The sequence below is a fragment of the Anopheles nili genome, chromosome 2 (genome assembly GCF_943737925.1).
Source record: "Anopheles nili chromosome 2, idAnoNiliSN_F5_01, whole genome shotgun sequence".
In the NCBI taxonomy this organism is placed as follows: Eukaryota; Metazoa; Arthropoda; class Insecta; order Diptera; family Culicidae; genus Anopheles; species Anopheles nili.
In genome coordinates this window covers 69,283,433-69,309,260 of record NC_071291.1, presented here as the reverse complement: position 1 = coordinate 69,309,260, position 25,828 = coordinate 69,283,433, and the positions used below count along the sequence as shown (strand labels likewise).

At 44.0% G+C, this 25,828-nt stretch overlaps 1 protein-coding gene across 1 annotated transcript; it reads left to right on the top strand.

The window, feature by feature from the left end:
- The first annotated feature begins 10,108 nt into the window (after nucleotides 1-10,108).
- Nucleotides 10,109-24,387, top strand: LOC128729297 (serine/threonine-protein kinase MRCK alpha). Its single transcript, XM_053822967.1, has 22 exons — nucleotides 10,109-10,163; nucleotides 10,238-10,695; nucleotides 10,764-10,868; nucleotides 10,938-12,811; nucleotides 12,877-13,194; nucleotides 13,258-13,364; nucleotides 15,014-16,144; nucleotides 17,848-18,537; nucleotides 20,350-20,484; nucleotides 20,701-21,113; nucleotides 21,183-21,611; nucleotides 21,735-21,830; nucleotides 21,921-22,623; nucleotides 22,689-22,787; nucleotides 22,877-22,987; nucleotides 23,075-23,260; nucleotides 23,352-23,436; nucleotides 23,520-23,670; nucleotides 23,751-23,823; nucleotides 23,886-24,010; nucleotides 24,080-24,201; nucleotides 24,271-24,387. Exons 1-21 carry the CDS (start codon nucleotides 10,109-10,111, stop codon nucleotides 24,197-24,199), a joined length of 7,464 nt encoding a protein of 2,487 aa, XP_053678942.1. The 3' UTR covers nucleotides 24,200-24,201; nucleotides 24,271-24,387.
- The last annotated feature ends 1,441 nt before the right edge of the window (nucleotides 24,388-25,828 follow it).

Sequence of the window (25,828 nt, the reverse complement as noted above, 5' to 3'; positions counted from 1 at the left end):
ACTCAGCGAACCCTCGTCACGATACGCGGAAAATAGATGCAATTAATTTCCACTCACCGCGGGTTTCGCTGAGCAAAACCGCGCCAACGATTACGCCTCGGAGAACGCGGAGGAAGGCTCCCTGTTGGGTGGTTCTAAATGGTCCTTCGTTTCGGTCCCCCCTCTCTCTCTCTAGTGAGACACTTCGGCATGCTTCCTTCTCACTCCTGTGAGGGTCTTGTGCCGCACACAAGTTTGTTTTGTAGGAACACAGAATTTACCGGAGCGTTTAACCTAATTTTGAGATGTTCAAAGTGTTTTTTAAATGATTCTAAAATTTGGCATCATTTTTTCATTTGCATTTTATCGGCTTAAACGTTAAAAGCTCTGCCGGTCCAGATTTACCTGTCAGCTGACGATGATATGAAGCATCATCACATTTAAAAGGAGATTTGCTTGATGCAGACAACCCAAAATGTCCTACATAATGTTGTAAATGATATTGCGGTAATGATGAATCCCGGAATGCTGAAGAGCCTCATAAAACCTTGTATATTTTATCGGGTTAGCCGCATTTCCCACCACGCGATTGGCGGTAATACTACGCCTTTTATAAGACCTCTCAAACGATACCCAGCTGTAAAGATGCCTGGTGTGCATCGCGGGACGCAGATAAGGACTTTTTTATCGCTCAAAAGCAACAAGGTTCGTTTCGTTTGGAGAGAAAAAATAGATAAATGAATGCCTACCCAATCACACACACAACGCCGCCGAGGAGAAGGGGTTGTACCTGTTGTAGAACTCACCCTTGAAGTGATGTCTCAAGCTTCCCATCGGTCGGTCTCAAACAGGGTGTGCACACGATCGTGCCTGCAACCTTCAGCAAAGGGGGCCGGCTGGTGGCGCGCTACTGAACGCAATTTTAATTAACCTCAGAAACTATTTGAAGCATGTACCTCCATTTACCCAGCCGCTGGAAGCGCCATGCCGCCAGTAGATGGGTGTGGTAGTGTGGAGCTGTTGGGACTTTTTTTATTCACAATGGTGGCGCCACGTGGCACTTGGCGAACGTGCCTTGTTCAATTATTGCCCTTTAGATTGTTAAAATATTTGCCCATTTTTGTACGGGAGGTATGATGATTATATTTGGAATTTGGAATTGATCATTTGTGATTTGATAATGGTGTCTCGTTTGTAAACCGATGCGAAGAAAAATACCTTTTTTTTCGCTCCACCTCTGCCTGCCATAGGTCGTAATTTGTGTTTTGCTTTCCTTTTTCGGGCTGGTTGCATCATTATTTCTGCGTCGGTCGAATGCGCGTCTTATTGTTTTATTGTTATTAGCGCGTGCGGGCAAACCGCGCATGAAGCCCCGCAAGAAATTTTTTTTTATTTCCTGGCGTAAATGTTTTGTTTTGGTTTTTATTTCACTCAAAACCCTACCGGCTCAGTTGACCCGTGTTTAACAAGCAAACAATTATTTGCGATCCTCTCTTTCTCCTCCAGCCTGTTCACATCATCCCCTAACTCAGCCGTACGCGTGTCGTTGGTTTTTTTCCGACACTTTTATATGTGTCCATTCGCTGTTTCGTAGTGCAGCATAAAAAATGTAATGCGACCAAATTTCGCTGTTTGTACATCTCTGTAATGATGATAATTGAGCATGGCAGGAGGAAGTGTAAGGGCTTAATTGTGTGTAGCACCCGTCTCCATCACGAGCGTTACCTTTAACTCGAAAGGCGAGTAATGTTGAAAAAAAAATTAACACCTTTTTTCTCTCCTCAGCACGCGCGCGCACGTGAGCATCAGCGGCGTGCCGACGCAAAGGCAACGCGGCACAAAATTGCGCGAGCAAAAAAAAAGCTCAATTGAATTACGGTGCAAAATTACGCGGGAGATATCATTTGGCGGTTTAAATTTCGCAAACCATACACCGTACCGAAAGAGGAAGACAAAATATACACACCCAATGTCTCACACCGCGTTTGCAAATGCTCACCCAGCGTACAGGAGCTCACTTCTCACTTCTCGAGCTCACTTCATTAGCGGTGTGTGAGAAACCCTAATTATCGAGTATCTTTTGCGAGTAGTAACCCACATTTCCTGTACCTTGGGTGAAGGTTGAAGGGTGGTGTAAACGATTACCACTTTGTTTTTAATACGGGCTTCTTGTTTGTACCTTTTTCTGAATTATTACAACTGCAATGCATAGGCGTCATATGAACAGCGAAGTGAGCTAAATTTCGTTCAAATGAGAAACAACTCACCACACGAGTTGAGTTGGCGAAAACACGTTAATATTGATTGTGGGATTAAGTCTATTTTTATGACGCTTCATCTACTGGTGGGACGGATGCTTTCCTATTTAAACTCGCTTCCATTAACGTGAACGAAGAACGGCGGAGACTTGAGTTAATATAATTTGCCTTCGTTTTGCACCTTTTCGTGGGAGTTTGCGATTTTTTCGCTGCGTCTTCTCTTTGGTTGCTTTAGTCGTAAGTTTCGCTGGCTCTCTCTCTCTCTGTTTCTGTCTCTCCCTGGTGAAGTTGGAAAATTTTTCCCCACTGTCCAGACCACTCTGGTCTGGTTGCAGCTTCCGAGAAGAGGGAAAATGCCTCACGTTTCACCTTCATTGAAGCTTGTTGTGGCACTCATTTCGAATGGAAAGTGTACGATTGAAAACAAAAAAAAACACAAAATGTTGGTCAGTATGTTACGGCGGCTAATGATGATGAGGCGGATGGAGTCAAATTGTGTAAAAAAACAGACAATGATCGTATACCCATTGTAGAAGCTGGGGGATTGCTTCTACGTATTTTGCAACCAGTGTTGAAATTATGTTGCTAGTGTGTAGTGGCAGGTAATACAGCATTTTGGATTTATGTTAACGGAATTCCAACACTTCAACAGCATAGGTGAACCTTTTGTGTATTCCTTGCTTTCTTCATTGATCGGAACGTGACATGAATCCTTTAGTACAGAAGTTCTACGCCGACAGTGAGGAGGGATTGTGATTGTCTCAATTAGTAGCCACCTTCGCTTCGGTTTATGGACTCTCTAGGAAAAGAAGGAGCCACTCTCCACAGTTTCTCCACCTGGCTGTGGCCTCCATGGCACCCTTGTGCACATGAATAACAGCCATTCCGGTGGGTCACCGTGCCTGCCCTTACATGGGAAGCCAATTTGTAGGGCTGAATCCTTGCGCTGCGTTTGTACCGGCGGCACCCTTAAGGCCTAAGGAGGCGTCGCGAAGCGTCCGTCAGCAAAAGGCAGCCCCCCAGTTATGATTGACAGACCGGTGCCGAGGCGCAATCGCATACATTTCGCATAATTCCCTTGAACAAATCCAATGGGTGATGTTAATGTGAGTAGCGCGTGCGCATACAAAAAAAAGGAGCTTTGTATGACACTTCGTCGATCTAATGTCCTTTAGCCGGACATTAGTGAACGTCGTTTATGATGCCTATTTATGATTGTGTCTTACTTTTGGCGCGTTCGAAGAGAACATAATGGTGCCTTTACTGGCAGGGAAAGCCGAATTTGAATTCCCTTCCGGTAATCAAGTTTATCGTGTGTCGGTAGCCTGTGCTTTGGAGTGCAATATCTCACGCTCGTAAATAACTACATCCTTCTACCTTTTTTTTACTCACCTTCATAGCGACTCACATTGTAAAAGAAGGAAAGTAATGAGTAGTGATTCCCATTCAAAAGGAAGTAGAAAAACAAAAATGAAAATGTCACGAGCATGCGGCCCGAAATTGACGCACTTTTGCGGGTGCACATGCCGGATTGTGTGTCTATGAATGTGTGTGCTACCCGTGGGTAGCGCGTGGGAAAACCGAATCTTCCAAGTGCAGCACTACGCCACACCTATAGGTGCTTCATACACGCGCGCACGCGCTCTCGGCACTTGCGCGCGGCGACACCTTTTGCGTAAGGTTTACGCGACGCGTAAATGACGCGCCTTGCCCACGGCAGCGTGGCGCCGCCAATCTCCCGCGGCAGCAACCGGTGCGGTTTTTGTTTCCATTTTTTTCTTCTCCATCCACCCCTCTCCGCCACCCCTCACTCGTTCGGTTGCCCGGTTCCGTGCTGTCCTGCTTCAGTTACACCTCGGAGTGATCTTACGCGCGAAGAAAACACTCGTACGCCACATTTGGAAAAGACATAGTTGTGGAAAGGGCAAGATCCGAGTCCGAGTGGACATGATTTTTCACGGGTTTCCGCGCCGTGGATGGCGTTGGTGCTAGGTTGCCGGCGTTGGGTGTGGATAATTTGTTGTATTTTTAATGTGACACTGCTCTTTTGACACTGTACTGGCCGGGTTTAGTTGTCGTTGTCGTCGTCATCTGGATTCGGCTTTTGCTCTCCATCGCTTGGTTCGTGTGGTTTGACGCCGTCCGCTTCTCGATTGGGAAGATGTCTATATTCAGGGCATGACGAGGCCAAGCACCCGTCAATTTTTGGGCACAGAGGAGAGCTTGTCAATTATGTCCTTTTTGTACTCACTCTGTGGATAAAACCATCACGCACTCAACTCTTGGATTAATTTAAAATGAAGCGGGTAAAATAAGTCAAATTATTTACTTTCCAATAAACAGACATTTACAACAATTTTGAATTAGGCAACCATTTAAACCCAAATTGTTTTGTTTTATCCAACATACAGATGATTTTTCACGAGCGTGACTCACTCGGGCAGCAAATTATTGATTTTTGCAATCCACTTTTCCGGGGTTTTCCCTGAACCATGGACAGCAGGGATGAGATCATTCAACCATCTCACACCGATACATAGCACTATCTGCAGGATCATCGGCAGGAAACAACGAGCGTTAGCTAGTTTTGTTGATTCTGGCGTCAGCCCGTCAAGGAATGATGCTGCTAGACGTGGCCAGACGCTCGGTCTAGACTTCCGCCATTGGGCTTGCTGTCGCAGTGTATGTCCTTTTTTATCATTGCCCTCGCTTCCATTCGCTTTCCCGAGAAAGTAAACGAACGATTGGTGATGGGAATGTTGTGAACTATCGCAGAGAAAAGCGAAAAAGAGAAAAGCGTGGTGTATGATGAGACAAATTTGTGATGAGATGAGTGTCGCTAGCAAAAGGAAACTTTAATTATGCGACAAAACATATTAAGTTTCTTTAAAAAACAAACAAGGCGCTTTAAAAAAAGGGTCGGGACAATGCAAGTATTTTGATGGTATTTTAATTCATTTCATGGTGGTATGAGTGGAGTTATTGTTTCATTGTATTGTCCGATGAATCTGATGAGCTATTTTAACGATCTAATTAATTATCTGTTTGGAATCTTTTATGCGCGTTGTCAAAAATGACTGTGCGTTAATTGAATTTTTATCTTCTATCTTGCGCTTAATAAGTGTTTTCTTGAGCAAGCCCATATCATAGTTCAGTTAAAGTGCGGTGTTAACAAATAACTTTAGTTTCATTGGAGCTTACTATTGCTTGTATAACGGTATTGTATAATGAATACATCAACCAAAATTATAGTCACTTTTTTCCGAAGGATTGAGGGAGCTAAAGCTTTCTGCATTTTCCCCCAATTGGCGAACAACATTGAAGGCTTCTGGGGCGGGTGCATGGTTCGACGGTGGTTGGCCTGTGTCTGTACAGACTGAACTCCGGCCCCTAATGAATATTTCATCAAATATGTCGCCATCGGGTTTTCCATGCGTCGCCGAATCCGGAAACTCATTTTGGGTGGCGTTATTTATTACATTCGCTTACGACTTTATTCGTTTTTTGGTCGTTCATTTTCCGGAAATGGAGTGTTTTTTTCTCTCTCTTTCGTTAATCGTCTGTGGCAGCAACATAGCAATAAGTGGAGGTCCTTAGAACACCTGTCTAAGTGTCGCTGGGAGGAATCGATCCTGTCAGGCACCGGAATCACGGCAGGAAAGCATGTTTTAGCCTTCTGGGGTTACTTTCGATTTCACCCAATGAAATTGAAGGGAAAAGTGCATTGCGTGTCACCGCCGTTGCCGGAGGAAAAGAGGTCCTGTCGCGTTTCTGGCATAGTGGAAGACTACGTCTTACTCTTATGCATACGCACCCTTACGGCTTTGCAGGGAGGAAAATGTTTTTCGTCGAAACCCCACGCCTTCAGAATGCGACCAACCGGCGTGTTCTTGGGTTCCTGATAATCCCTTGTTTTCGCTCTCGTACAGGGGTGGCATAAAATGCAGAGCATTAGTAAGCCTCACGGCACACACACACGATATCCTGCAAAGCATGTAATTCTGCGCGTTTGGTGAGGAAAATCGCAAGAACCCCTCCGCCATCCCAGCCGGATAAGCACGTTAGGTATACGAGGGTGCTGTCCCCCGTTTAGCGCGTATTGCTGTTGAAAAAGTCCTCCTGATGGTCGATGTCTCCATTGTGTCCGTGTTTTTGGGAATTGGATTGTGATGTCTGCGAATGGAAAGAAAACATTGCGCTAATGCTCTAACCAATGAAACGTGAAGTGTAAGGGTGAGCCGTTTTATTGATTTGATTATGTTTAGGTCTCGTGTGCTCGTTGCACCACGCCTGCAAGTCGTTGCTTTCTGTGAGGGTCAAGGCGGTCATAAAACAGTCCATAAAACTCGTCCGTCGAATGCACTTTGCCGCAATTTTCTGGAAGAGCAGTACATTAAATGGAAACAGGATATAATTCTCTAGATTTCGCTCAACACAATGGGTAATACTTTTCATTTATGAAATGTGTTAAGACATTTTTATCTTATTTTATTTAATGTATTGTTCGTGAAAGTATCATGAAGATAGAATTCATATGGCTAGTTATTTCAAACGAAATGTTATTTTAATGAATTATTTATCTATTTCCTGCTGTACGCACGAATGAACAAATGCAATTTACTACTTTATTCTTTCTCTTATTTTGTTTTCGTCGATGCAGTTGCAAAACTGCTCAGCGAAACTGCGCGTGCAATTTGCCTAGCTATTAATTTTCTTTAATTACTCTGCCGTACCACAGCGTGGATTCCTTCTCGGTTACGCCTAAATCTATTCAACTGTAAACTCGTGCTAAAGTAATGGACTCTTGAGAGTCGCATCACGAAAAATGAGAATAAGGCTAATTAAATGATTATCATCGCCCTTGCAAGCCAAACGCCTCCTGACAACTAACGATGGCTTCGAGGATAATGTTCTATTTTCTGTGCTAATTACGTTTCGATAGGCTCTCAATTCTAGACCGGTGTCATGTGCGTGGCAATATTTTATTTCTTAGTTGCTTTTGCAATACATCAATCCTTGTGACAATTTATTTAAAAACGTTGGATAACTTTGTTGTTAAAAACGTCTGTACAGAAATTATAATTAGTACATCTGGATGCTTCAGACGATTGATTTGCCCCGTGGGACAGGAATGGGTAATAAAGTTAAAGTGTTTCTATTTCCAAGAAGTGATTATTTTCTCAATGCTTTCCTTTTCTTTTATTGTCTGGTGTCCATGTTCATTTATTCATTCATAGCATCAGAATGAGAAGGACATCCGTTGATGGCGCCTCAAAAAGTTTTTCCTCGAAAGTTTACTGAACAATTTCTTCGGAGTCGGATGCTCTTTTTGTTGTTTAAAAGATGTGCATTTCGTGGATGTATCTTGTGGATTAAATAAGAATATTTTGAAGTGAAAGCATTATTAATGAGATAAAAAATAGAAGACGGTGGATGTGAGGAGAAAATTAAATATAATGACACAACCATTTTGGCTACAGCTTCTTTCATTTGTTTTATATTTTGTTCAAACATTGTAAGCCCTAGGGTTGAAGATCAGCTCAAAGTACTTGTATTATGGTACTGCGCTAAATTAATGAATAATAAATAACTTTTCGTGAATGTGAACTGACCAAACTCAGCCCTCGTGTTGCCCTAGCAGTTGGTAAAAACGACCACCAGTATTATTTGCTCAAACACGCTTTACTGCAGGGTAAGCCAGGGATGAAGTTTTCTGCTAGCCAACCAAACCTCCGTTGCGGATTGAGCAAGCCGCTGGGTCATTAGCTCTCAACCATGATGGAATTTCTCCAGGGACAAAACCTCGACAAGCGGTAGTAACTTTGCTAGTCTCTGTGCGCGGCATGAAGCACGGGCCGTTGCTTGTTTAAATATTGCTTTTGTGGCAAGAAAAAAAACATTAGTCTGGAAAAAATGGAAATTTAAAATGGTACAGCCATGAAAGACATTTCGGTAGAAAGAGCATTAAACGGAAAAAGGGATCGCGACCCTGAAAATGTCATAGTCGCTAGAGTATGTATAATCGTTTATTTCTGTTATGTAAGATATCACCCTCAAGCTAAGAACCATTTTCGAATATCTTTACATTCCTTCCCATAGCATAATTTAATTTAGCTCACCAGCATTCCGAAAACTATGCGTTAATGCGTTTGCACCTGGGTTCATTTACATGTCAATTCATTTTCATTCTCCACTATTTCGAAATGGCGTGAAGCATGCATTGATTACGGCAACACAGTTAATATGTATGAAACCATTTTCACCGCGGATGTGTGCTTATTCTTCTGCTTTGTAATGCTCCGCTCGGGGGAGCCCTTGCTGACACTCCATTCTCCAATTATGGATGGAATTGTAGTGCAACAGCACTCCGACTGAATAAAGATGCAAACTGGTGAGGAGGGGAGAAAGATCCGTGGCACCAGCAATCAAACATAACTGCATACTAATGTGGCCGATGGGTTATGTGGAGTGTAAGGTGATGTTAGAAACAAAGCAAAAAAAATAATAGCAGAGAAAAAGCTACAGATAGGTGAGCAGATTTTTTCGCTCCAATAAATTCTCCCCACACGACGAGCACGGAACGTTCTCGTGGACACGCGCGTGTTGCTGGGGTGAGTTTACTCATAGTTCCGGTACCTTATCTCTTGGCCCTTTGAGATGCATTCTTTTTTTTGTTTCAAATCCTGTGCGGTCGTTTTCGGGATTGGTGCTTAGATTCTGGGTACGTTTTTGCAAAATTTCATAAGCATTAGCTGCTTCATAGGAGATGTTTCGTGAGCAACGTTGGAATAAGTAGAGAATTATTTGTTTTGTCCATTACCTCAAGAAAATACTCAACGGGGCGCACGCAAGGTGCAAATTTGGTTCTGGATAGCTAACGTGGAATACATTCGACGGCATGATGAGTGCAAATCGAAAAAAGACCTCACACATGCGTTGCGAATGATTTTTTTCCGACCTGCATCTCATGCAAACAAGAGAAATAAGCACAATGTAATTCAGACAGAAACACGGGAAACTCCAGGATGCTCTCCATTGTGTCAGTACGTTGAATCCATTTTTAGTCGCATGTCATGCGGTCCGTTGTTTCGTCGACACGAGAGCTGTTCCTAGTTCTCCTGGGTATGGTCTGGTACGCGCTTTGCAATACAGCAAAACGCGTACGGGGTGCTGTGGTGCAGCAAGTAAAAAAAAATTATATTTAATTATACCTTTAATTATAGTTCCTTATCTGCAGTAACATCAATATTTACAGAATGACTATTAATGAATTGGATGTGCTATCAAATCAAATTTAATTAGTGATTTTCGTGTTTTCCTGCATTTCAGAATTTACGGAACATCGAAACCTACCGTGGACGATCCAATGGTGCAATTGTGTAGCTGTGGTGAGCCACCAGCCCGGTGGTGGCGGTTGTCCTAATGTCATTATCCGCGGGCCATCGCCACCGCCACTCGGTTCCGGCCACCGGACGGCCCGGAAACGATCTACTATTGTCACAAACGTTACCAACATAGTGTAGCCATTCTACTTCCGCAGTGTTTTGAGGAACGCTTCCGCTTGAAATCTCTTGTGGAAGGGTTGAAGGAGCACCGTAGATCCTCGGCGGAACATTAGTAGTAGCTAAAGTCGTATCGATTTGAACCAATAGAAATAGTTTGTTTTGATTTCTGTAGTAGGACGCAGACGACTTACTGCCACTTCACAGATGCGTATGGCGAATTAGCTCTTGTGGCTTAGATAGGAACTAAAAAATCTATCGCTGAGTTGAGTACTATCCGAGCATCGATCGTTAACTTGGATCCGCGCATAGCCGAATCGAACGTCGGCTAGTGGGTTCCGGTTTTTATAGTAAGAATATTAACCTACGATGGCTTCGGATCAGAAGGATGTCCTCGCTGGACTGAATCTGTCTAAATTGTCAGGTAAAAGAAGGTGTAAAGCGATATAGTTTTCGAAGGCAAATTCAATGGTCCCATTTTGTGCTCTACACTTTCAGTTAAATCACCCGCCTCGCGCCTAAGAGAGCTAGAAAGTCTTATTGTAGACCACGTCACCAGCAGCGGGACTGCAAACAACAACTTCAGCAGCAATGGCAGCAATGGAACTGCCAACAGTGGCAACAGCCCTCTGTTCGGTATCCTGGCAGGGGCGGTCGCTGCTGCTGGTTTGTCGGCGGAAAAATTCCTGTCCGTGGAAACGATGCTCGATTGCTTGCTTGTGTTGTACGACGAGTGCTGCAACTCGTCGTTGCGCCGCGAAAAAACGGTTTCCGACTTTATCGAGCTGATGAAATCGGTCGTGCAAAGCATCAAGCAGCTGCGGCTATCTCGCGACGACTTCGAAGTACTAAAGGTGATTGGGCGCGGCGCGTTCGGCGAGGTTTGCGTCGTGCGAATGCACCACACTAGTCAAATCTACGCGATGAAAATATTGAACAAATGGGAAATGCTTAAGGTAACATCACATTCTTCACTCACCCTTTGATGTGTTATTAATCCATTCGTTCTGTGTCTGTTAAACAGCGCGCTGAAACGGCCTGCTTCCGTGAGGAACGAGATGTGCTGGTCTTTGGTGATCGGCGGTGGATAACCAATTTGCATTACGCTTTCCAGGATGACATCAATTTGGTGAGTGGCCCTGTGCAAGGTGCTATCGGTCGCTCGTAGAGAAGCTCAACGGTTAATGTTTTTTTGCAGTATCTCATAATGGATTACTATTGTGGTGGCGATCTATTGACGTTGCTGAGCAAATTCGAGGATCGCCTGCCAGAAGACATGGCACGGTTCTACATCGCCGAGATGGTGCTGGCGATACACAGCATCCACGAGTTAAAGTACGTGCACCGGGACATTAAGCCGGACAACATTGTTCTGGATGCGAGTGGGCATGTACGGTTAGCCGATTTTGGTTCTTGCTTGCGGCTCGGCCCACAGGGCACGGTTCAGTCAAACGTAGCTGTCGGTACTCCAGACTACATCTCACCCGAGATCCTGCGTGCGATGGAGGACGGCCAGGGTAAGTACGGGCCGGAGTGCGACTGGTGGTCGCTAGGCGTGTGCATGTACGAAATGCTGTACGGCGAAACTCCGTTCTACGCGGAAAGTCTGGTCGAAACGTACGGCAAGATCATGAACCACAAGAATTCATTCGACTTTCCGAATGACGATGACGAGTACGGTGTGAGCGAACAGGCAAAAGATCTGATTCGGCGACTGATCTGTGCTCCTGAGTACCGGCTCGGACAAAACGGTATCGATGATTTCAAGGCACATCCGTGGTTCGAGGGAATCAGCTGGGACACGATACGGAACGGACAGGCGCCTTACATACCGGAAGTTTCTAGTCCAACCGACACATCTAACTTTGACGTGGAGGACACGGATATTAAATTGTCAGATGCTGTACCGCCGACAACGAACCCAGCGTTCTCCGGGCACCACTTGCCATTCGTGGGCTTCACCTTCACCAAGGATAGCTCGTTGTCCGACGTAGGTCGATTGTCGCGAACTATCACAGCGAATAGCATCAATCAGCCACTGGTCCCCCTGAAGTTGGAGAAGCACGGTTCGGAAGAAAAACAACGTCTCAGCCCGGACAGTACGCGTAAGCTGCAGGATGAAATCAACATCCTGACAAAACGCAACTGTGAGTTGGAAAGCCAGATCAAAAGTTTCGAACGTGTTGGCGCGATGTCCGTGGGCACGGCCGCTGCATCCGACTCGGTGGATGGACAGGTTGACGCAAAGTTAAAGGAGCACGAGAAAACAATACGGATGCTGCGACAGGAGAAAGACGACCTGCAGAAAGAACGCCAGGATGCGCTCGATCGACTTAAGCAGCAGGATAAGGAGCTGAAGGATGCACTGGAACAGCGCAAACTGGCCATGGCGGAGTATACCGAAGTGACGGATAAACTTTCCGATCTGCGTCAGCAAAAGCAAAAGCTGTCACGGCAGGTGCGAGATAAGGAGGAGGAGCTCGAAGTGACCATGCAGAAAGTGGACACGTTGCGTAGTGAGCTACGTAAGACGGATAAACTTCGTCGCGAGCAGGATGCCCGTATCCAGGATTTGATCTCGGAACTGAACCGCGAGAGACAGCAACGCGAACGTTCGGAAGAGTGTTATCGGCAGCTACAGATGGAAGCGCGCAGTCGCAGTTCGTCGGAACTCGGCTCATCTAACTCATTAGGTATCTCGTCTTCTGATTCTATCCGGCTGGAAATTGACAGACTGGAAGTGGAGTATAGTGAGAAGATCAATCAGCAGCAAACTAGATACAACATAGAAATATCTGCCTTGCGGGATCAGCTAAACGACGCGGATAACCACCGGGAGATGCTGCAACGGGAACTACAACAAGCACGCGAAAAGCTCGACTCCAGCCGTCTTGAGTCGCTCACTGACTCAGAAGAGACAATTCTCGAGCTACGTAAGCGCCATGAACGTGAGAAAAAGATTCTGCTCGACGACAACCGGAAGTTGATCACGGACCTTGAAATGATCAGCGAATCAAACCGCCGTCTGACGGCCGAACGGCTGCAAATGGACAGCGAATATGAGGACCTAAGGTAGAAAGTGTAATGCCTACAACAAGAGAGCGTGACTAATTCTTACAATGTACTTCTGGTTACAGAAATAGACGCCAAGCTTTCAGCCAATGGGAACGTCAGATTGCGGAGATCATTCAGTGGGTGTCGGACGAAAAGGACGCTCGTGGATACTTACAGGCACTCGCGACCAAAATGACAGAGGAGCTCGAATACTTGAAGCACTCTGGGCCGTTGAATCACAACGCCAGCGACAACAAAAATTGGCGCAATCGGCGATCACAGAAGCTCGACAAGATGGAGCTACTCAATCTGCAGAGCTCGTTACAGAATGAAATTCAGGCGAAGGCGGTGATTTCGGAAGAGCTTACGCGAACCAGAACCGACCTTGTCGCGGCCCAAAAGTGCGTATTGCGCAGAATGCGAATGTCTGGAAACTGGTTAATAATTACTTGTTTCATTTCCAGAGACCTTCGTGAGACGCGTCAGATATGTGAATCTATCGGTGGTGAACTGAAGCGCAAAGAAAGCTTAATCAAGGAACTGCAACAACGTCTCGAGTCGAACGAAGGATGTGAGTACATTGCAGATGTGGTTGATCGCTTGTCTTATCTTTCAATATTTTTTGTTTCTAACCGGGGAAGTGCTTCAAAGTTTTGCAAGCTTATATACCGGGCTAGAAAATTCGGTTCTAATTTTTTGAGTACCGTTCTATAGAACGGGACCTCCGTAATATTGATGGTCTCGTTGTTTGTTGCCGGTGCTTTTGTGAGAAATTTTTCAATAATGTCCCATGCCGCCATGGTATTTGTTGAACGACATATACGAAGCTTGTTGCTATGTAGCATACGTATCGCTGTTTTAAATGTGCTCCAAATTGGTGCTGGTAGCAAATGTAGTCGGTAGTAGTAGGATAACCACGTGCTGAGGTTTTACCATAGCCAGATAAGGGTTGCTTTTGCATTGCAGTTCATTTAAAACAGCCTTTTCGTATGTTGCTTCGTACGAGGTTTTGCTCGCCATCACTCAATGAGAATAAAGGGAGGATTTTTAATATTATTTAGAATTTTTACGGTATATATTATACGTCGGGAAATGGAATATATTGACCAAAGTACTAACCTTACGCCGAAGCGTGTGTAATGATATTAACGTATTCTATTACCTAGCCCCAACGGTGTTTGATTATATAAACGTAGCTCTTCATATGTTGGCTCTGAATCGGGTAAACCCTTTTCAGCTGTGTAAAGTACAAACGAATAGGTAAATTTTTCAATCAACTCATCTATGTGACACTTAATGCACATACTAGACTATAAGCAATGCACAGGCATGCAACTCTCCTCGATGCGCTTATTTTTATCTGAAAGGAAATGATTTTTTTTAAGAGTAGCTTGTTCTAGAAACACCGCTAGCGAATGTTCTCTAGATGGTGAAATGAAAATCCCTCTGAAACTCCCTATGATTACCAATCAAGATCCACTGTCCTAGAATTTTCTCTCTACCCTATCCCAAATGTTCTACATCAATCAACCCACTCTTTGAAATCCTCTCCATGTGTATTTGTGTATTTGTAACTACTAGCTTTGTGTAGTAATCCCCAGGTTTTTGGGCCCCGGGGGTCCGGAACCACGATTCCAGGGGGACCGTATGCTTTGCGGGCGGAAGGTGTAGGTTTAAGATCTTTCAGACCAGCAGCTTGCAAATGTAGCAGATAGGCAATTCAGGTTCTGAAAAGAACAGTTTTGCTGGACTGCACTTAAAAAGGTGTTTGAACTGATGCAATTTTCAGGACATAACAGGAGCGTGATAATCAGAACATTTTTGCTATCAAGAATGCCGTTCTTGTAGCAAGTTATGTTACTGTTGTTCTCCACTATGGTGTATAGACTAGACCCCCGGACAAGCGTGGCACTTGTTTTCCGCTGCATTACATTCTGGTCAAGCTAGGATAGAAGCGCTCAGGAAGTGTTCCAATTTGTATGTTGGTGTGCGTGTGTGTGTTTTATGCGTGCTTTTTGGCGCGCTTCAATGCCATGTTTATCTTTCTGACCCAAACTAAATGTGTGTTTGATTGTTTTCCCGTCGATTTGTATGCTCAACGTTCATCGAACAAACAACGAACAAAATCATCTCAAATATTGAATCTTCCACACACGTGCATCTTAAATCTACGCCCGCAAATTATTCTTCTTCGTAACATGCCCTGATGAACTACCACAGTATCGCATCCCATGGTGTTGGATAGTGATGATGGATCGGTGGTGGGCAGCCGAAGGAGTACCAACAGCAGCATCCGTTACCTTCGTACGAGTCTTAACGAACCACCTGGTGGTGGCCGGTTAAGAAGCTCCCGAGAAGTTGAAATGCGAGATGTGATGGATACGGTGCGAAAGCAACAATCATCATCTCTTGCCCCCTTCGCGTCTCAGGGCCCAGAAATAAATGATGATCGGTTGGTTGAGAATCTGCTTAAGGATTTTAACTGCGACAAACAAAGCTGTACTACTACCCAGCCAATGGAAGTGAAACTGAAGAACGCGACGCTAACTGGTGATAATGAAGAGTTGACGGAATTTGAACGAGCTGTGTTGAAAAAGTACATACAAGAATTGCAAGAATCGGGAAGAACAGAAGGAGAAGGTGAAGCAGCAGCCGAATTAACATTCGACAAAGCAGAACAGAAGGACTCAAGGAGCGATCAAGGTGATGATAAAGAGCGTGATAGTAGGCTAAGAAGAGCAGAAGGAGAAGCACAACAGCTGGATGAAAATGCAAACTCACTGATAAACAACGGCATGATGGCACCAGGTGTAGAAATCGGTCAACAACTGACACGAAATGGTGACACCCAAGCGAGAGGAGGAAAAGCAGAGAGCGAACACGTGCCTACTCCGGTAGGAACGCCTCCACCTCCACAGGTTGTTACATCTGCTGATACAAGTACGCTCACTAGCATTGGCACTAGCACCACTACTATCACTACTACGATCATTAGCAGCAGCATCGCAGCTAACAACATCGACTGCATTGGTCATCCGTCGAAGAGCGACGACGACGATAACAGTAGCACAGCTAGCGTTCTGCCGGTGAGCGGCACTGCTAATGCTAACGATCATAACTATGTTGCGCCATCCTCAAACTGCTGTACCATTACTACCACTACTAATGACGTTGCGGGATCGATGCAGCGCGAGCGTACGGTGGATAATTCCAGCTTAACCACGAGTGCGGGAATCGTGGCAGCGACGAAGGAAGTCAGCAGCACGGCAGTTGCGAGGGCAGCGACAGTTCGCGATCGAGCAAGGCGACGAAACATATCCGTGTGGGTCGGTGTGACATCCTGCGTCTGGGGCCTGTTACTCTACTTAATCAAAACGTATACGTAATACTTCTTTCTTTTCGTTACTTTTCTGCATATTTACCTGTTTGATGCCAAGTCTTTATTAAAAGCTATTATCCTTGCTACAACATCGTTGGTTTTGAATATCTCCCATGTGGAGAATCGATTGATGTTGTTGATTCTTTTTTTTAATTTTTACACTTTAATTTATTACTTTTATTTTTGCTTCCCTGTGAAGCTTTTATCTCTCCGATGCATTTTAAATCTGTTGTAAAAATAAGTTACATTTTTATCTATTCTGGTGGATTTTTTTGTTTTTGTTTTCTACGTCTCCTTTCTGTGATCTTTGTTTTGTTCTATTGCATTCTATTTATGTTTTAACGATCTCAATGCTTTTTGTTTATTTTGTGCATTGTTTCATGTTTGTTTTCGTTTGCTTTGTTGTTGTCGTTATTATTATTAATTTTATCGTTTTTAGATTGATGTTAGTTCTTGTTCTCCCACACACAAATGTTGAAATATTTCGCTAAAAATGTCGTGTTTTCGTTTTCGATTCCAATTCCCATCTTCCTTCCAACACATAAACACCAGTGGCTCTACTTTGGAATGTTGCAGTTGGTCAGTGGAATGAGAGGCAATCTTTTTGAATGATAAAAAATAGATAAAACATGTATGTAAGTCATTGTTTATCCAATTGTCTTAGTCATACTTTTTATGACATGCAACTCATTCGAGACGCATTTGCTAATAGACATAGAATAGATTTTCGGGCAGTGTGTTAGAACGATTGAACTAAAAACACGTGAGCTTTAATAAATTAAAATCGTTTCATTAATACTTTTTTGAGTTATTGAACTTTACAATTTTTCTAACATTCAAGTAGAATGAAAAGAAGCAAAACTGTATTTAATATTTTTATTCCTAAAGCGATGCTAAAAAACCAAAAACTGACCAACAGCAAAAGCAATCAAACAAAAACAAACAATAATTAAAACAAATAATTTCTCAATCAATTCATCAATCAAATCAAATCTATAATCATTAACTCCATACTTTTGTAATACCAACTGTTTCCACTGCAAGAACGTCAAACCGTAAGCTCGAATCGCGCTCCTACGCTGCCTGTTCGTAACACACTCGCACTAGTAATGCTATTCTTGACTGCTCGTGCCATTCGATCGCACGTGTTGGCATTCCATCCCTCAAATTGAAGAAAAAAAAACATTTAATCACAAAAAAGCATTCAATCGTATTAGCAACATATGATGCATACAAATAATGCGAGATAACGAGTGCTTGTCCGTCCATTGGATTTTACAATAATAAATGAATCGCCACTTCATCTTATGCGCCCACCCATAAATGCTCACAACATCCAGTCGCGTCGATCCTCATCAATTACGTATCAAACTCAAAGGCTGCAAACCAAAGTCAAATAATCCATACAAATAGCAACACTGGCGTTGTGCATTAATGACCACGCCAAATCATCTCACTCTCACTCACCGAGTAGTTGCCATCATACCTCTGGTTGTGCGCGCTGTTTTGCTACGAAAAAAGAAATGCTCTTCCTTTTGCGCTTTCACAGTCCAAAAACGCAAATGAATCCCCAAAAAGGAAACCAATCGATGGTCTCTTTTTGCGCAAATCAAAATCACCCGAACGCTCTCTACATCTGTTGTTCTTCTGTTGTGATGTTTCTTCCCTCTTGCAGATCGTTGTAACAATAATAAACTCGAACAGTGTTGTAGTTGCCATAACAGAAAAGTAACGACGACAATCACCACGACTACTACGACCACGACCATCCGAACCACCGATGACGGTGAAGGCGAGCAGCGCCACCAATGCTTCACGGCTGCGCAGGACGAAATTACCGATCCACATCGATCCACCGCCATTGATCATGTAACTGCTTTCATTCCGCTCATGGCGGTTGCGGTCACGAACGGTTACCCGTCCTCAACTGCGCCTTTAATTTCTCCTTCGGCGGGACTTTCAGCATCAGTGCCACTATTGAATGGAGCTGGTGATACTAAGATACTCCTAACGCCCCCAGTAACACCGCCTCAATTAGATGTAAGGCAGAAAGATAATATGTTGGGCGAAGGCACTAACACGCCTGAAGTCTCCGTTCAAGCAGTACAAGAAACATCGGTTGTTTCGATGCAGGAAGATGATCGGAACTTCAACCAAGAAACCGACGTAGAACCGGATGTCGTGTCGATTATCGGTCATGGTGACGAAAACAGCACCATCATTATCAATTCTGCTGTGGAAACTGGGAAAAATAGCATTATTACACCAGACGAATGGCTACAACCGAACCGATCAGTTAACCTTACACCTTCACGTTCTCGTTCGCTTTCATCACTGCATCCCGGTGCATCATCAACGACGTCACGTTCGTCCTCTTGTTCATCACCCGTGGCAGAGGCAACAGCTCTGCCGGAACTCTCCAAATCAGCTACTGTAGCAATGCTTACATTTCAGCGTAATCGTCGCAAAGGAAGCGGCCGGAAGCGCAAGAAGCGCCGTGATCGCCACCGAAAGTAGAACGGAGCGTGGTGTGGCTTAGTTTCTAGTCAGAGCCATAGGAATGGAGAAAACATACGCCCAATTTCCATGGGAAAAGTGGGAACCAAAACAAAAAACGTTGTTTGAATCTCAGTTTGCCTCATTTTGGGATGCATGTGGCATCGTTGTAGTGTAGATGATTTGTTAATAGGAAATAGACTCTTGTATGGGCGTTCAGTAGTTGCCGTACATTATCTGTTGCATGTAGCGCCTCGCAAAGATGTGGGACTGGGGAATGTCTTTCATCAGAAGCTCGTTAAGAAGGAATATAATTCTAGTATCATCTCTTTGATGATAGGTCAAGATAGTTAACGAACTATGCTAGGGATCAAGGAACGTGGCCACTTGTAATTTTGAATGATAAATTCCAAAATGAAGACATAAGTGTTCCATAAGTTCCGAAATGAAGACGATTATTTGTCAAGTTGTTTCTTTATAGAGTTGTCAAGTCATAACATTAATCCGGATGTTGTGAAGTTTCATGAAAAAGGCCACTTGGAAAAAATCAACTTTCCTAAAAAGCTTATCCTTCGTCGAAAAAACTTTGGTTTTTTTATATAAATTGCAATCGTTATTGTTCATAGTTTGATGGCGTCCCAGTGTTAGAGCAGGATATAAACTGCGTCCTGTTAAACTTTTTCCCGTTAATACTGATATCGTTGATCTTGTTGTTGATAGTGCCGATAAGGAAGTTATATAACTAAATGGAAATCGCAAAATGCAAAGAAATACAGATCACCGATTCTTATGATCTTTTTTAGACTTTTTGAATGGGTTTCTGTATATCCTAGGTGTTTTTTTTTGCTACATCCACTTGGGAACTTAATCCGTGTAAGGTAGGGGTTTATAAATTCATTTTGTTACATTAGGAGGATACTTTTTCTGCTGCGGTTTAATGATGGTAGGTACCGCGGTGTGTTGTTTTTGTGAATACTCTTTCCAACCTTAGATAGAAAAAATAATGATAACAAAGTAAATTTGTATTTATTAAGAACGGTGAGATTTTCGTTTCATGTGAAGTAATAACAAGCTTCTCCCATGGTAGCTGCTCAGTGAACAACCACCAGCCATTGCTTACGCGACGTGCTAAACTAGTTAACTTGGAACAAACCCAAACGATTATCAAAAATTCTTTTAAAATTGGGTAAATCAGTAAAATTCAATTTCAACAGCAAAATTTGTCTGGAGCAATTATCAAAATCGGTGTGAATTCACTAGAAACCTTATAGAAAATATCATTTAAAATACACTTTTCGAATGTTTAATATCATGTACTAATCCAACAATCCATATACTTCTCTTTCTCTTTTCCTCTCTTTTTTATTGTGATGAATTGTTTCCACTTCCATCGGGACATCTTCGTATTACGATATGTATATGAAAATTCCGCAATATTCACTACTGTACATTCCACATTCGTTTGCGTTTTGCCATAAAATTTGCTTCCCATAAACGAATGACAATTTGGTTTTGCTTTTTGCTCATACGCGCATCCACCCTGCCGTTTCATGTGAATAACAACTTCATTTTGATGCGTGCGTGCGTGCGTGAATGATGGTTAACATGTATCGTCTTGTAAAACTAAACTGACCACATGTGGTAAAATGTGGATTGTTTCACGTGCCAAAACTAAACGCAGTTTTGGAAAGACCTTCGTCGCAGATGTCCTACTTAGATCACTTTCTGAAGGAATCCGGTGGTGTGGGAAGCGGTGCCGGCGGTGGATCATCATCAACAATGCACACGAACTCAACGTTGGCCATCAACATGGTGAGTATGGGACGTTCTGCTTCCAGACAGTTGGAGAGCATGGAGACTAGTTTTTAGATTGCACGTTCTTAGGTAGTTTTATGCTAGTAGCTTTTTGATCCTTTGCGTCCGTCTTATCCGGTTCGTTACGGTCCTTACGTTGGTTGAAATTGCTCACCGAAACTCCAAACTGATGTTCTTTTCTCGCACGCGTTCCCCCGCAAGCAGCAGGCAGCAGTAGCCGCCGGGTCGAGCAGTAGCACGATGCTGCCGCATCGCAAGAGCAGCGGTGGTAGCCAGCACGTAAACACATCCACGAGTTCCTCCTCGAACAATCTTACCAATGCACACCTCAACCAAGCCCATAACCAAAGCCTTTCGTCACTACACCAACAATTGCACCACCAACAGGTACAGCAGCAGACGGGTTCTACGCCGTCACAACAGCTGCAGTCGGCACACCACACTTACAGCAATCAGCAGCAGTTGCTACAGCAGCAACAGCAGGAGCAAGCGCAGCAGCAGCAGCAGCAACAGCAGCAGACGATGCATCATTCGAATTACTCCATGGAAAGCGAGGACGGGGACGTGGAGGATAACAATCGCGGCCACTCGTTATCCAGCTCGAAGAGCAACCTGAGTGATCATTCGCTGGTATATTTCAATATTTCTGCAATATTTCATTACCATTTTTCTGATCCTGTGTGTCTCTTCTTCTTACAGAGCATGCACAGCGTGATGATATCACACCAGCAGGAACTGCTCCCACACCGACAGCAAAAGGCGAAGGTTCACCAGTTCCTTGTGCGAACGTTTTCCAGCCCAACGAAGTGCAACCATTGCACGTCGCTGATGGTCGGCCTGACACGACAGGGCGTGGTGTGCGAGTTATGCGGCTTTGCTTGTCACATGATCTGTTGTCCAAAAGTACCGACCCAATGCCCGGTACCGTCCGATCAGACGAAACGGCCACTTGGTATTGATCCAACGCGTGGGATCGGTACAGCATACGAGGGTTATGTTAAGGTTCCGAAACTCGGTGGCGTCAAGCGAGGCTGGGTACGTCAGTTCGTAGTGGTGTGTGATTTCAAACTGTTCCTCTACGACATTTCCGCGGATCGCAGTGCACTACCAAGTGTGCACGTTACTCAGGTAAGAAAACAAGAAGACCATTTTGTCGTAGCAAACTAAATTAAAGAATTTTGAATCAAATTCAAAGAGAAATCGCACGGCGGAAAAGAATGGACAGAATAAACGATTCTTAATTCGTTGCAGGTATTGGACATGCGTGACCCAGAGTTTACAGTTTCCGGCGTGCGCGAGAGCGATGTTATACATGCAACGAAAAAGGATGTACCATGCATATTTAGGGTGAGTGAAGAGATTATATATGTTGGTCCATATATACCTTTACAATCAATAATCGTTACGCTTGCCTTGCCTATGATTCTATCGGTACAGATTACGACGTCTCTATTGGATGGTGGACCATCACTACAAACACTTATGCTGGCCGATACGGAATCGGAAAAGGCTAAATGGGTCGTGGCGCTCAGCGAGCTGCACCGTATACTGAAGCGAAACAACCTCCCGAATACGGCCATGTTCCGTGTACGTGAGGTGCTCGACAGTACCGTGTCAGCCATCCGGAACGCCCTCAGCGCGTTGATTATTGATCCGGAGCGGATCTTGCTGGGTACGGAGGACGGATTGTTCTGTCTGGACCTCGATCGTAGCCAGATCGCCCGCATTGGCGAAAGTAAGAAGGTGTATCAGCTGTGGTACATCGCTGAGGAGCAGCTACTCGTGATCCTGTGTGGCAAGCAGCGGCATTTGCGGTTGCTACCAATTCGTGCTCTCGAGACGGTTGATGTCGAGTGGATCAAGGTAGCTGAATCCAAAAGCTGTATCACTGCCTGCACCGGTATCATCGAACGTGGTCCGCAGCCAGTGTTCTGTATTGTGCTGGCGCTAAAACGCCAGAACACGTCACAGATCGTGGTGTACGTGGTGAACCGGGATCGTAGCAGGCACCACAAGATGTGCGAGTTTACTGTGGCTTATCCAGTGCAAAGTCTGCAGGTGTTGTCCGATATGCGGTTAGCCGTTGGTCATCAGAGCGGTTTCACTGCCTACTGCCTTCAGGGAGCGGCCAAAGCAATGCGTTCGTATTCTCAAACATACATTCGTTTGCACGTGTATTTTGACTATACTTTCCTTTTATCGTAGCACTGGTGCATCCCGAAAATCAGCTGAATAACTTCCTCAACTTTTCTGGTGTCGATGCGTGGCGAGTGATCGAGATCCAATCTGGCCATGGAGGCAATGGTAGGGCATCGGTGTTCAAATGACTGATCCTCCACTATTCTACAGAGTGGGGGTCATAGAGCATATTTCATTATTTATTTTTCTTGCAGTGCACGGTGAATATCTTCTCGTGTTTCAGACGCTTGCTATTTACGTTGACTTGCAAGGGCGTAAATCTCGAGATCGAGAAATCATGTACCCAGCGGTGCCGAAGCATATCAGTGAGTGTGCACTGAGATAGTGAACAAGGAGCCAAATATTGAATTTAAATAATTTTCAAATCAATTTCTGCTTATGATATTCTGCAGCATACTGTGACGGCCATCTACTAGTCTATTCGGAGACCCATCTGGACATCTTTAACACCCAAACCGCCGAATGGGTACAGTCAATTGGTCTGAAACGATCCCGTCCACTGATGAATAACGGCAGCCTTACGTTAACCTATCTCAACGATAGCGTACACGTCGTCTACTTGGCTAATATGCACACAAGTAAGTGTAGTAATCTGCACTTGTGCAAGATTTATCCAATAAGTTTAAAAGGCAATTTATTGTATGGGTAATTTATTGTATGCTATTTCAGGAGAATTGCTTTCTCTAAATGATCGTGATGGCCGGCTGAAAGCGAAACGGTTTTCATTACGGGAACCCAACCGAGCCATTCGAACGTAAGTATTTCTTCGGAGATGGTTCCTTTAGCGTTGCAGAATTATTAATAACGCTCCATTGTACGTTACGCATTCAATTCCAGGAGCACCGATCGTCGCTCGAAGCTCATCTCTGCTCCAACCAATTTCAATCACATTTCGCACATGGGACCTGGCGATGGCATCCAAAAACAGCGACTGCTTGACCTTCCGACTACTATTGAAACGGCTGATCAAAGCACCCAGCAGCAACGGGTAACTTAGGAAGCAGTCAGGTGTTCAAAACAAGGAAATAAGTGTATTAACCACTTTCTTTGTTTCTTCAAAACGTATAGATTTCGACTATGCGCCACGCACCACCTCCACCACGCGCGCCACCTCGTCCTTCGATGATCCATCCACTTAATGGTAAGCTTAAGCTCCTATTTATATATAAAATTTAGAAAATATCATGCCTAACAGTCGAGTAGGTTCAAACAACTCTTTGCCAGGTGCGAAACGGACGGCTCCGGCTAGGCCGCGCGATCAGCCTCCATCATTACCACGTTCACCTAGTCCCCTAGGCAGCATGTCCTCGTTACATGACGTCTTAAAGGTAAGTTTAATGCTCGCCGTTTCCCTGTCGGTTCAATGTTAATTCATTCGATATTCTCTTTGCGAGCAGGTGTCGGTCGCCGATATGCAGTCGGAATCGAGACAGAGTGTCGCCAGCAACAACTCCAGCTCGGTTTCAACCCCGCCATCTCCAACGAACGATAGATTGAGTTCGAGCTACGACTCATAATGGTCAGTACCGATAGAGAACAAAGGATGTTAGGGCGTGTGTTAATCGATGTATGTTCTTGCTATTTACAGTTTCCTGAAATATTTCACCAAATTTTTAACACTTCGTTCTTCGTTGGAGAACAGCGGAAGGTCCTTCTGCTTGAAGTCATCACCGGCATCGGGCCCGCCAAGACGCCGGAGTTCGGATGCAATGGACACTTAGCTGTGGAGTGTTATGTTTTTCTATTGCGTGTTTTGTTTAGTTTTGTTTTGTTAGTGTTTCATAAAGAAAGGAAAAAAAAACAATGCGCCATATACCATTACTTATTGTTTTCACAAGGATCAAACCAATTTTATGATTGAGTCGTTTAATTTACCTTCTCCGGTAGAATGCTTAAAAGCCGTTCCGAAGAAAAATCAGCGATCTCGCTATATCTCTATGCAGACTCCAATAAGGCTAAATGTGTATACTATTATCGTTTTATTTCTTTACATCCTTGTCGATACTCTTAAACACAATGCAAACAACGCGATTTTCCCTTTTTGCGATAAGGATGTAGTGAACTAGTAAAACAGAAAATCAGGAATCTATATCAATTACCGAGAGCAAGTGACGCTGGGGTCAGGTAGTAGCAACCAAATCGACGTTTACAATTTATTCCTCTACTATGCGTCCCCTGCGCTTGTCGTGTGCGTATGCGTGTGTGTATGTGTGCTTGTAGGTGAAGTTAGGAATAAATTACCGTGCGAAAGGATACATGGAGGGATTATAAGTAAGAAAACAAAACCGCTCTCACACAGATCTACCGCTTTAGCCCATCTCCTGTTACCATTACTCTAATTAGAATTCATTGACGAAAAAGCAAGGATTATTCTAGTGTACTATTACCATTCTACCTTTAATCTCTATACAACCATGTTTTACATACATGTTCCATCATGCGGTAGTTGTAGTGTTTCAAAATCATGCCACTATATCGCGCCACCACACATTACCACGTCAAATATAATCCGGTGTAATGGGTAAAAGTAACTCATAATTCACCAAACAGGACACCAGAAACAGAGAGATGAACGCATAAAAACAAAAAGATATACTGTAACATTGTTCTTGTTCATCGCGCGTTATTGTCGAATCCATAATTCGCCGCTAGTGTTTGTAATGTCATAAAGTCATCGAAATTGAAAGCAACGACCATCGGGCAGGTTGCAACGATTGTCCGTTCATTATACACCGTAACTTATATTCATACTCAACCTGGTAGCTGAAACTATTGTAAAACGTTGCTTCTTTTCATTACTAGATGTACAATTAGCGTTTCGGAGGCTGCGATCCCGTCCTTTCGGGTCCGAAACCGTACACACATGCAGACGCACAGCCGCGGGTAGTGCTGTAGGCATTCGGGAGCAGATAGAATGAAAACTAAGCCCGCTTATGTCTACACACTCAAAGAGAAGGTGCTTCCAAACGTAGCAGAAGGAAGGTGTAACTCGGTTCGTGTTGAGAGATAGGAAGAAGGATTACTCCACGTTTTTTGGCGTGCACCAATGTGTCAATATACAAACGAGAAACAAAGTGAATCTGAAACAAATTAATCTGAAATCAAATTATACTTACCTTCGGAACATTTACTATCTAAAACTAGGA